This window comes from Curcuma longa, chromosome 17 (genome assembly GCF_044706935.1).
Source record: "Curcuma longa cultivar G26 ecotype Majalengka, Jawa Barat chromosome 17, ITB_CL_G26_1.1, whole genome shotgun sequence".
Lineage (NCBI taxonomy): Eukaryota > Viridiplantae > Streptophyta > Magnoliopsida > Zingiberales > Zingiberaceae > Curcuma > Curcuma longa.
The window spans coordinates 963,897-976,753 of NC_133877.1; the positions used below are offsets into that span (position 1 = coordinate 963,897).

The window sequence follows — 12,857 nt, forward strand, 5'->3', positions numbered from 1 at the left end:
AGCAATCTAGTTCTTAATATAGATCTTTTCCTTTTTCACATTAACAATCTAATTGATGCCAATATGACCAGCTGAAGATGCCTCTAGCATTTCTTAACAAAGAAACTCAGATCTGTCTGGGAACACCATCCATTAGTATCATGAAAACATTAAACTTACAGCCAAAATCTTAAGATAGATTTCAAACATGTCAAAATTGAGGGGGAAAAGTAATTCACCTTCAATTAATCAATCTGTAAGGAATATATTCAGAGGCAGTATTAAATACCTCATCTGAGGCCACTCCAAGGTGATACAGAAGTATGTTAATGCCTACTCTTTGGAACTCCAGCTGGGTTAACTGAAAATTTCAGGCACATCTGCAAGCCGTTTAGCTGCCTGCCTCTGATCAGTGTGGTTATCTGTTCAGCAGTTGCAAGAAAAAGTAACTCTGCTCATCCATCCAAAGTATCATTAGCAAGAACAAAGATTAAGATGCTTTACCTAAGACAAGAGCAACACATCTCCTGCAGCATATGATAAGCTCAATCATTCTAGTCTTAGGAAAATCCAAGTGCCTAAAAGGAAGTTTACTCCTTTAGAAACTTGCATCTCCATAAGCATATTGTACTGGATAACCATGAAAAATCTTTCGAAATCATATCCAATGCACTAGAAAATAAGTGAGATAAAGGTGACTGGAAATTACTCTTGAATACAATGGCAAGGAAATTAGCAATTCATGTGAAACACTTTAGAACACAAACTCTTAAACCAACAACATGCAAACTCACAGCCGTGAGCCACTCCATTGGCTTGGCTGCATTGGCTTGGCTGCGAGCTTGTAACCGTATCATGGTTATGAGCTCTTATGCGTCTGGACGTGAATCGCAGTGGTCGTGATTTCATAGCCAGGCCGCAAATAGTTGAATAGTAATTTGTTAAAAACCAATAGGATTGAAGCTATAACATCATTATTGGATACTAATTTGCGAGATCCAAATCACAATTTGTATCGATTAAATAAATTGTCACAATACCTAAAATTATACATTCTCAAAGAGTCGTATATTGATCACAGTATCAAACAACCTCATCATATATTTAATTTACAAGGTAAATAATTTTCTCTCAATATTACTGCATTTCTTTTGGGAAGATGATTGAGTTTACCCATCTTTTGTTCTGCTTTTAAATCCATATCTTTTGAAATCTCATTTCCACAGTAGACCAATTTGCGGCCACAAACTCATGGTCAAACAACAAATAGTTGCGAGTTATTCACAGCATGGTTGTGAATCATGGTCACAAGCTTGCAAGCCCGCGGCCAGGCCACAAATAGCTCAAGGCTTGACTGCGAATTGTGGCTACGAGCTCTGGCCTAAACACAAATTGTGGCTAGGCCACTGTAACCTCGCAGTCTGGTCATGAGTTGCGGCCATCAAAGGTGCCGATTGTATTTTTTTCCTCCTTTTTCCGTTCTCCTTTCTCTTCCCTGAGGAATTTATTCCACCTTCGATTCCTTTCCCTCCTCCATCCACACTTCAAGATAATAAGAGTTGCTAAATAAAAAGGTACACAGAGGCAGCACAAACTGTACAAAAGATGGTAGCAAAAAAACATCCTATAATAATACTTGATAGGCTTGTATGAAATCAAATTTGTTGGAAGCTTAGTCATGTGGTTTGTGGCCTTCATGTGTGTGCATGATTAATCATATTTAAAGTACCTCATGAATGGATAAGAATACTATTTGCTTTGCAAGTTTTTGCCACAAACATTTGAGAGATGAACAAATATCTGACAGTGTTCTGGTATTAGTAATACAAAAACTTAAAATTTACAGTCTATATCCAAATGAGCTTATGCGGCGCACGCGCACTTTTTAGTGAGAACCAAGTATATGGAAAAGGAAATCTGCATCTCATAGCCTCCAGAACAAAAGAAACAAGACAGACTTTTCAATGCAGATCTGAATAAACTATAAATGAACAATTATTGAATAATTGTGTTAGCACCTTGGGCGGATCCAGGTTTCTGGGCAAACCACCCACACAAAAGGCAAATTAGCTAATTTGAACAGCAACCTTTCTTTGTGACGCCTCCATTGGGATCCGATACATTGATGGTCATGCCTTGGCTGGGAACTGTTCCTGCTGCCTCTGCAGCAGCAAGTGCCTTTCGGCTGATTATCTGGTAAATATTTTTTAAAATAGTCTGAAATGCCTTATCTATGTTAAGTGCCTCCAAAGCTGATGTCTCCAGAAAAGAAAGCTCTTCCTTCTCAGCTAACATCTGGGCTTCCTCTTCTGTGACTGCTCTAAGATGCCTCAAGTCTGCCTTGTTCCCAACCATCAAGATCACAATGTTGGAGTCAGCATGGTCCCTCAGCTCACGTAGCCACCTTTGAACATTTTCAAAAGTTTGCTTCTTTGTTATGTCATAGACCAGGAGTGCTCCAACTGCACCCCTGTAGTAAGCGCTGGTGATGGCTCGGTACCTTTCCTGCCCAGCCGTGTCCCATATCTGAGCCTTGATTGTCTTCCCCTCTAGCTGTTTATGAAATTAACTTATTAACAATATAAAAATGGAAAACTAGGAAGGCATGAATCACTATGCAATTGCTATTTGATACTGATTAAATTCTACATAAGGATACCATCTGAAATGAGGAGCTTGATGCTGCCTAAGGAATGAGAATAACAGAAAAGGTTGATGGCAATAATTTTGGCTATAATACAACCATCAGCACAGGCACACAAGGAACCCTTTTGGATTTGAACTATTGCCAATTGTCATGTTAAAGCATATATTGATGAACCATTTACATGACTGGTTCAAGTTAGGTTAGCATAAATCATACCACGAATCTATAGCCAGTTATAGAAATCACATCAATACGATGATAACTGTGTCAGAAAAGTTTCCTTAAACTGTTCAATTTTTCTACATTGTAGGAAGAAAAAAAAAATCCAAAGCATTCATATTTACACACAAGTATTATCACACCAAATTTTATAATTAAAATATCAATAAGAATAGAAACCAAGCAATTTCACTAATTTTGTTCAATTTTTTACATCGTGGATAAAGATATCCCAAGGGTAGCTAAATCTACATGGACATATTATTTCATTGAAATGCACTATGTTTGTTTGTGCTCGCTAAATGTGAATACAGTTATCTGTTAATTATGCTACATGCTTTATAGCTTCGTTAATGGGTCAGACATCTCAAGAATGCTAGTTCAAAACTACAAATAGAGTTAGAATATTTTTGCCTACAATCTAGAAAAAATGAACAACTTTAAACTATTCACTTATAATTTTATTATAGACTAGGAGTATTTTGGTTGTTTAGAAAAGGGGCACCCCTTTTATAAAAAATAAAAAGGTGCCCTTTTTTAAGATTTAGATAAAATGGGGGTGTCCTTTTGATTTTTGCTCAATTATCATTATATATTAATTAAGACAACAATGATATACTATATATATTTAGTAAAGTCAAAAGTTAAAGAAATCCTATGTTACTCAACTTCAGTTGAGTATTCGATACATGTGCATATCCAATATGTGGCCGAACTATTTCTAAATTTGTTTTTCACATGTGATTAATAGAAATATTTAATCTTCACTTGGGTGTTAGTGTCTAAGTGTCAGTATCCAAAATGTATCCAAAATGAGTATGAATGAGTTAGATAAAAAGTCTAAGTATCACTTGAAAATTTAACTATGGTGGGGTCCCTTGGATCCACTAATGTTAGTAAAATCCTTTAAGACATGCTTACGTACAATGAGATCTTCAATTAATTACCTTTACATCTAGATTGAATTGAGTGTCTGCTTAGATTGTCATGTGGTAGCAAAATTAGTCTCTCACTTTTGACAATGTTGAGACTGGTAGAGTAAGAGACACTCTCTTAGTCTCAATTAAGTGAGATTTTGGAGTGCATACTTAAATATTGTGAGACATCTATATGGAACAAATTTAGTCTATCAACTCTAATAATATTGAGAATGAGAAAGTATTAGATAGTAAGAGGCACAAATTCACTTTTATCACACATGATAAGTTACATCTTCACGGACATGCTTAAGAATCAAGAGACCCCAACACCTAAGACGATATTTTGAAAACTAGATTAGGGTTTAATCAATCATCCACTTCGGTCATTGTTTTTCCATTTGACTAGTAAAAAATCTAGTTCAGCTGATGTGTTCTATTTTGCAAATGAATCAAATTATTCTTTGTTCTTGGTTAACTAATATGATCAACTTGGTTCATTTTACAAACACCAACCTAAGTATCTTGGCAATTTAGATTGAATTATATTTGCATTGGGCTTTTATGTGCAATTAGAGTCGATATCTTAATTACGATGATCTTGGACTAGGGGATTTTAAGGGCGTAATAAGAGACATCTATTCCTTTTAGTACTACATGATTTAAGTGGGATCTTCTTGGGAATGCTTAAATATCAAGGGGCCACCTCCACGAGGAATTTTAAATTAGATTAGGCATTCCCTTAGTCTTCTACATGAAAGCAGAGTGACTCCATCTCTATTGTGATTGAGGAGCAAGAAAGAGTACAAACTCATCTCTTCACTTAGTCTCATGTGACCATATTTCCCATGAGGGAAATACAAAAGAAAATAAGGTGGTAAAAGGATTTCTCCAGTTGCACTTTCACTCCATTTCTTTTTGTGAAGATGGAGGGAGAAAAGCGAAAAAATGAGAAAATATTTTCCCAATTCTGAATCTGTTTTCACTGGATTTATGCAGAAAAGACACTACTATTCATGTGTAATAAAGCTCAAATTTGATTTTAAAAAATCTATATATATATATATATATATATTTCAAATATATTTTTGATATATATGTTTCTTAACAAATTAATTTCTGAAATTTCTTTCCCTCTCTCTTATCTTCTTTCCAAGGAAACAGTCACAAGCAAAACTCTAATTGTTTCCTTCCCTCAAAGAAAATCAAAGCAAGAGAAATATTTCCTATCACTTTTTCATCATTATTATTTTTCTATATCCTCTTGTTTCCTCGGTGGTTTCCTTTCCTGGTAGAATATTGGGCCTAAGCGAGATACTCTTGGATAAGTATCAAAAGATTATCACTTACAAGCCTTGACAATTGGATTGAATTGAACTATCCTTGGTTTTCCACAACCTCCATGAAAGATTAAGGTTTTGAAAGTTGAAACTCTGAACCAGTTATCTCGAGTAACTCATTCACTCTTCCGCTCCACCCCCTAGACGGAACAAAATAATAGGCGCGCAAGCAGCTTACTTCTCGAGCATTAGGATGAACAATTGCTCTTGTGAATAATTCAGTAAGCACAACGTGGCTATAAGTCGTAATCCCACAGCGTTTAGGCTTATTCTCAATCTTGGACAGAAAGCACGCATGCAGCTCTCTATCACGCACAGGATTCCGAGCAGAAAAAGGAACGCAAGCAATTCGTCGAGTACCTGAAGAGTCTTGGTGGCGAACTCGACGCCGATGGTGGACTTGGATTCCAAGCAGAACTCGTTGCGCGTGAACCTGGAGAGGATGTTGGATTTCCCCACGCCAGAATCCCCGATCAGAACAATCTTAAACAGGTAATCGTACTCATTGTCCACTCGATGCGCCATTTCTCCTCCCCCTCCTCTCTATTACCCGAACTCAATCCATCTCAAACTGTTGCAAAATGAACCGCAACCATCAGAGCATGATCGAACGAGAAAAAGGAGATCGATATTTGAATAGAAGAGAACGAAATATACCCACCTGACGCCAGATCCGGTGGAAGGAAGGGCCGCGATCCCGGCGATTTCGGGAGGCGAGAGGGAAGCCATGAACGGCCGACCGAGAAACGGGAACATTTCATACGAACCTTGAAATAGCCTTTCTATTTGGACCTTTACCTGTCTCAGCTTATCGGGCTAGGACCGGCTTATCGGACCCGAATCAAATTAGACCCGATCCGTATAAATTGATGGCGTCGCTTCGGAAGCGAGACGGATCACAGCGTCGGCGGCGATCGAGGGCGATGGAGGGGGAGGAGGAGAAGGCGAGGAATGGAGAGATGGTGAAGCTGATAAGCGCCGAGGGATTCGAGTTCGTCATCGACAAGAAGGCCGCCATGGTCTCCCAGACGATCAGCAACATGCTTACCTCCCCCGGTCTCTCTCCTTCTTCGCTCCTCCTTCCTAAACGTCGAATCTTTGTACGTTTCTTGTTTCTCAGTCTTTTGTGGAGTAAATCTGAAAATTTTCCGGTGGCGCAGGTGGCTTCGCGGAGACGCAACTGGGAGTTGTGACCTTTCCAGAGATTAGCACACCTATCCTCGAGAAAATCTGCCAATACTTCTACTGGAATCTTGATTTTCTGAGGTTCTTTTCCCTTACGTTTACCTTGATTTATTTGTTCTATTGCGTGATTATGATTTGCCTTACCCTCGGGGTTGTGAAAAATAATCTGCTAGCATGTGTTTACAAACCCTAGTAATCGGTTGGATGCATAATTAGACCAATTGTTTGTTTGCTACTTGTGAAACTTGTTCATGTTGTAGAAAATTTTGGATAAAAAAATATTTGTATTGCATCATCCTATGTGATAACGGCATATGTTAATCCTATTATCTAATATTTCCAACACTCCTCAAGTTGGACTACAGATACTATCAATGCCCTTCTAACGTAAATGACAGAAATTATCATGAGAAAAATATGAACTAGCCATGAACATGGAAACATGATGCACACACATAGGAGAAACAAAACATAAAGAGTTAACAAAGCACGCGACTAAGGATCCCTTCATCCTATAATTAGTAGTTCCAGAGATGGTACACAGATGGTCAAGCTACAAACAGAGGCAGGTAGTTGCAATATTTATGTCTGCATAAGGCGTGTTCAATGGTAGACTATCAGATCACAAGTAGAGCGTATTGCTAGCAATGCTCACATCCATAAGGTGCAATCATCAGCAGACTGTTGAATCATGAGAGAGGATGGTAGTGGTAGTGCTTGGATCCTTGTGAAGTCCTTGCAGCAAGTGGAGACAGAAGGTCAGGTTGAGTGTAGAGTCTAGTAATGGTGGTGTTCATGTCCCTTGCAGTCCTTGCAGCATGTAGAGGCTGGTGGTCAGGTTGAGATCAGAGGCCCATAGTGGAAATGCTCTCTTTCACCTGGTTCCAACATTGCTTCTGTTGGGTCTGGTTTCTTCCTCCTCCTCAGCCATAATCCTGGAAGAATGATCCTGATATGCTAGAAAATGAAGCCACTGATGAGTGTATGAAGAAGAGGTAATTTGCTTACTAGTCTTGGGAGATCCAAGTCTGGTAGTACTGGACAAGGATTTGTTCTGTGTGGGTTTGCTGTGAGCAGAATGGATAGTTGGTGGTTGCAGTATAAACAACATAATGCTTGCAGGAACTTCCATGTTCTAGTAGGCATGCGCCTTAGGCGGTTGGGTTGTGGGTGGAGGCTGCACTCACCTAAATGATGGTGGGCATGCAATAAAGAGGGGTCAGTCGAACAGTCTAGAGAGATGAGGGTGAGGTCGACGACTTCCTCTTCAAGAGAACACCTCATTTGGGAAAGCTATCCTTAGAAAAGGGGGTTTGATATTACTGTGGTCAACAAATAGAGTTGCTGTCAGCATGCGGTCAATGCAAGCCTACATTCTGGTTAGAGAATGTGTTGGAGTTCTGTTAAATTATATCACAAGCTGGTTGAGCTGTATAGTGGAGGTCCACACTTGCCCATTCTGAGGTGGTCTGACTGAGCTAGGGTCCTCCAGAAGGAGTTTGGTCGAGTTGGATTAAGTGAGTTGGTCATTGGTCCATGGCAAAGAAATCTAGCCGTGCGAAGCGTAGGCATAGCTGGTCTGAGTTGAAGAACTGACTGATGGTTGGTGGTTTCAATTGGTGTGATTTTTTCATTTTCTTGAAGCAGTGCTTTGATGCTCTGTTTATAGGCTCGGAGAGGCACACCCTCTTCCATGAGATTCCCACCACGTGGAGGGAGAGCCACCTGATGTTGGGCTTGGTGCCAGCATGATGGTGTCTCCTGGTTGACTAGGTTGGGTGTTTCCTATCTCGGTGTAGCTTAATCTGTTGATGCCATTTGTTATTTACCTTGGGTAAGAATAGTGGGTATTTTTACCCACATTGATACCATGTGAAATTTGGGGATCATAAATATTGTATTGCATCATACTAAGAGATAACATGTGGATGTCTATTAACTCATACCTAATAGTATTAATGTGGGACTGAATCCACTAGAATGATAAATTTATTAATCTAATACCTCTAACATATTGAATTGTTGTATCTCTTTGCAATTCCTTATTATTGGAATTTCAGTGCCTTCCATCATTTTACAGTAAAAGTATTTAGTCAAGCTTTGAGAAAAAACATAGATTCTTGTTGAATTAAATTTTACTGTGAAACTATTATAACGTTTTCCATAATTGTTGAAATACAAAATCATGCAATGTGAATTTTTGTTGTGATGAGCTTATATGATACACTTTTTTATGGAAACAATAATAATTGCAAGTTTTAACTCCTAAGTACTAATAGTAGAAAGCGTCATGATAGTTTACCTTTGTGTACAATATTTGGTATTATATACCAAATTGCTAATTCCCATTGACAAACAGCATTTAATAAATTGGGGTTTTATATTACACTTAAAATCCCGTTAGTTTGTTTCTAATGAGATTTATATTTGTTGATAACATTTAGCAATTTCATTTAACTCAGTTTAATCCTTCTCAAACAAAAGAAATAGATGGCGAATTTTGCCATCTGTTTATTGCATTTTATACCTTACGTAGCTAAGGGGAAAAGTTGACCATTTTGGGCCACAACTAATCTTCTGATTCCACCCAACTTGCTTTCTTTCATTTAAGCTCCTGATCAAATTCTATTGGAAATTTCTTCTAATTCATTTTTTTATGCCAACTATGTCCTGTAAAGGACATAAATATAGTTTTTGGTTTGAACTTGTTCAAATTTGTATTCTTTATTCTCCTTTTTCCTTCTTTTTTTGGAACAATAAGTAGCCAATGATGCCCATCTATAGAAGCATTTAAAATTGAGCACCTATGGATGATAGACTTGTCAGTTTGAACTTATCTACGCTAGTGTTCTATACTACAACTAATAGATGAAGCTCTATTTGCAGAAGAAAGATCATAATTGTCTTCAACTAATCTATCGTATAGTATTTCCTATGAGAGAGGTAAATGTCATGGAAAGATGTGAAAAGGGAAAGAAATATAGATGGAGAAGGAAATTGCTACCTTGCTTATGTAGTTTTCTCCTTCATTTGGCTAGAAGCAATTTTGCTCAACTGGGAAAATGTTTTTCCAGTTGTTTCTTTCCCACCCTCTTGTTCCCCCCAAGGAAACAGAACAAATGGTGAGTTCCACCAGCATTTTCATCAGTCGCATGCCCCTCCCTCCCTTCCCACATAGGAAATTCAGAAATCATTTGATTCTTTAGAATGCTGCTGCTTGCAGCCGTATATGCTATATCATGCAACTTTAACAAACATATGTAGGCATGTTATATGTGAACTTCTTTACTCTGTTCAAGGGAGTGACTTCCTTTATCTTCTAGTGTGATTTTTGTTTAGCTTTCACATACTGGCAGTAGTTTAGCTGAACCCAAATAGCTGGGACTCACAGCTTTTCTTCTTGTTGTTGTGTCTTGACAATTATTGCAGCCTGAATAGGAAACCTCAATTTCTTCCTAATCCTTAACCAATAGCCTATTTTGTTTTGTTATCTCCTTTATATAGTCATCCTGAGGACGATGGGACCATTGGGAATCTTTTCTCAAACGATACGACCCTATCATCATAATCACTTTCTTTCGTGGATGTTTTTTCTGCAATCTCTAATGTCAAGTCGACGCGTTGGCAACTCATAACCTTTTATCATCGACATTACAATCCTTAAGTGTTAATCATCTCTCCAATGCTTCTACTAAGCAATTGATGGAAACTGATAAATTTAATGTATCGATGTTGCTTAGCAAATCTAGCATTTCCAGCTGATCTGAATTGATAGTTCCAGCTATCCCACTCTGACTAAAAGCAGTTGCATACAGGAATTTTGAAATAATTTATGACTTGTTTCATTTTCATGCTCAAAATGGTAGAATTGGATGATCAGTGAGTTAAAACCCAAATTCATGTGCACCTATCCTTTCACTACTTGCTCAAGTTTTTGATCAAAAAATAGAGAACTACAAAAAAAAAAAAGTTATAAGAACTATATGATGATTTGGATGCTGTACGTGACAGTGGAAAGGAAACCGAGTTTCACATTGAACCTGAGATGACTTTGGAACTGATGATGGCTGCGAACTATCTCCATACTTGAGGTGCCCATGAATCAACAAACCGGAGATGATGACTCTGGAAATAATGACTGTTTCTCTTCACAGACGGAAATATAGATCATTTATGGAAACGCATTGTAAGTGCTTCAAAACAATTGTTTGTTTGTGCTGTATTGATTGAAATATTTCAAATAGATGTAGACTTGGTGAGACTGGAAATTACATATCCACTTATCGACCTCACATACATTTTTTCGTGATGCTTTAGTGCTCAGCTATCCTTCAACATTATATTTACCTTGATTTCTCCTTTTCACGGAAATGCGTTTCTATTTATTTTTAATTTTTTTCTATAAGTTTAGGTTTCAGTGATTTATTTCATAATATTCTGTAATTTTTAAAATTGTCATCTCAAATGTTTCAATTTCAAGATGGATGATGTTTTGTAAAAGGACAATGCACGAATTTATTTCACCAATCTAGATTTAATACACATTGTCTTTTAACAAGCTAGCCCTTGAAACGCCCTTTAAACATTAATTAGGCAAATAAATATATTTAAACACATTTATTTGAACATCTGCAATAATTTTGAGCATTTAAATATTAATGCAAGAGAATTAATCCCCAGTCCTAACAGCCATGACCAATGAAGTCTTTGGTGCGAGTCACATGGTCAGTTTTGTCAAATTATGATTAAAAAAATAATATTAATTGGCTAATTTTTCTGCGGCAGCACTCCACGTCAATCCCACGGAAGTGGATATCTGCAGTAGTCGTCGTCGTCGTCGACCTTCACCGCCGGCGACCTCTTGGCGATGCACAAGAACAGCCTCTCGTAAGCGAGGGACATCTTAGTGGCCGTGTGCAGCCTCAACGCTCTGTTCCTGGCCGCCTCACCTTTCCTCGCCAGCACCTCCTTCCCGTCGCCGGCGATCCTGTACAGGCACGCCGTCAGCGACTCCACCGTCGGCAAGAACGTGTACCCTACCTCCGGCCCCACTATCAGCGACCCCGTGATGCTCGCGAACCTCGTGCCGGCGGCGGCCACCCCCGACATCATCGCCTCTATGAAGGTGTGATCCAGCCCCTGCGCTCTCAGCGTCGGGTTCATGTAAACGTCGAGCGAGTTGTAGAATTTGGCGAGCTCGGATTGCTCCAGCGGCCCCACGACGACGACGCTCCGGCCCAGCTCTCTGTACCTGTCGCCCCACGGCCCGTCTCCGGCCACCAGAACGAAGACGTCCCCCTTTCGGAACGTCTCTCCCTCCTCGAAGGCCTTCTTCAGCGCTGCGAACATCAGCGGGTGGCCTTTGTCCTTCACCAACCTCCCCGCGATTCCTATCACCAGCTTCGCGCCGCTCGGCACGCCGACCTTGGCCTTGAATTCTGCTCCCGATTTCGGATCGGGCCCGAAGACGCTCTCGTCGACGCCGTTGACGATGATGTGGACGCGCTCCTCCGGGATCATGTAGACCCGCTTGAGGACGTCCCCGACGTGGTCGCTGGTGGCCACGTGGTGGGCGTAGCGGGGGAAGAACTTGACTTCCTCGATCACCTTGGCGAGCCGCTCCGCCACGATCGGGCTCCGCGGCTCGTCGCCGCCGCGGAGCATGTCCTGAACGATGTCGGAGTGGATGGTCTCGTAGGCGATGCCGTGCCAGGACGCGGCGAGGTTGCTGAGGCCGCGGGCGCGGCCGTTGAGGACGCCGACGCTCTCCGAGTGGATCACTTCGAAGGGCCGCCCGGTGGCGTTGTGGATGCGGAACTGCTCCCACGCCAGGGCCTGGTTGAGGAAGCCGGCGGGGGAGGGGTCGGTGGGGTGGAAGATCAGGGGGGAGGCGGCGGCGGCGGAGTCGCCCAGGGTGGCGTTGGATCTGGTGGTGAAGACGTGCACCTCGTGGCCGCGGCGCGCGAGGGCGAGGTGGAGCGTGAGGGCGTGGCGCTCGAGGCCGCCGGCGCGGTTGCGCTGCGGCCAGCGCTTGACGAAGAGGGCGATCTTGAGGAGCCGCGGCGGCGGGCGGGCGGAGAAAGAAAGCTGGTTGAGGGCGGAGGAAAAGGCGAGGATGTCCAAGGACCTATTCTGCTTAGCGGCGGTGGCGGTGGCGGCGGCGGCATCGATGTAGCAGGGAGCAGAGGCGGGGCGAGGCCAGAAGATGAAGAAGGAGGAAGGGATGGAGACGGCGAGGAGGAAGCGACAGAGCTGGCGGAAACCGATGGATTTGCCGCCACAATGCTCTCTCTTCATCACGGATTCCAAACACAAGGAAGGAAGAACAGAGGAGATGGAAATGGATTCCAAACACAAGATTCGTGGTTTTTGTTGGGTGTGAAGTTTGAAACGTGGAGGGGCGTGCAATCGTTTGACTTCATTGCCAGCTTCAGTCCATGTGATCTTACTGGAATTTAGGCAGAATCTGGTTGAAATCCATCGTAGATTACGTTAACAAAACAAGCATTTAAACAAGACTAAAAATAGAAAATATAGTGAAGAAGAAGAAGATATTTTAATTTTTTTTTT

The 12,857-nt window shown here is 40.9% G+C and overlaps 3 protein-coding genes across 3 annotated transcripts; 1 reads left to right on the forward strand and 2 right to left on the reverse strand.

Annotated features, from left to right (window-relative positions):
- Positions 1 to 2,012: 2,012 nt before the first annotated feature.
- On the reverse strand, positions 2,013 to 5,838 carry LOC141848253 (ras-related protein Rab2BV-like). Its single transcript, XM_074736307.1, has 3 exons — positions 5,764 to 5,838; positions 5,463 to 5,673; positions 2,013 to 2,532 (listed from the first exon to the last, which is right to left on the reverse strand). Exons 2-3 carry the CDS (start codon positions 5,625 to 5,627, stop codon positions 2,050 to 2,052), a joined length of 648 nt encoding a protein of 215 aa, XP_074592408.1. The 5' UTR covers positions 5,628 to 5,673; positions 5,764 to 5,838; the 3' UTR covers positions 2,013 to 2,049.
- Positions 5,839 to 5,985: 147 nt separating this feature from the next.
- Positions 5,986 to 10,603, forward strand: LOC141811832 (uncharacterized). The gene is made up of 3 exons (XM_074699890.1): positions 5,986 to 6,158; positions 6,263 to 6,368; positions 10,299 to 10,603. Exons 1-3 carry the CDS (start codon positions 6,026 to 6,028, stop codon positions 10,375 to 10,377), a joined length of 318 nt encoding a protein of 105 aa, XP_074555991.1. The 5' UTR covers positions 5,986 to 6,025; the 3' UTR covers positions 10,378 to 10,603.
- A 261-nt stretch (positions 10,604 to 10,864) lies between these two features.
- LOC141811916 (uncharacterized) lies at positions 10,865 to 12,605 on the reverse strand. Its single transcript, XM_074699993.1, has one exon. It carries the CDS (start codon positions 12,582 to 12,584, stop codon positions 11,082 to 11,084), a length of 1,503 nt encoding a protein of 500 aa, XP_074556094.1. The 5' UTR covers positions 12,585 to 12,605; the 3' UTR covers positions 10,865 to 11,081.
- Between the last annotated feature and the right edge of the window lie 252 nt (positions 12,606 to 12,857).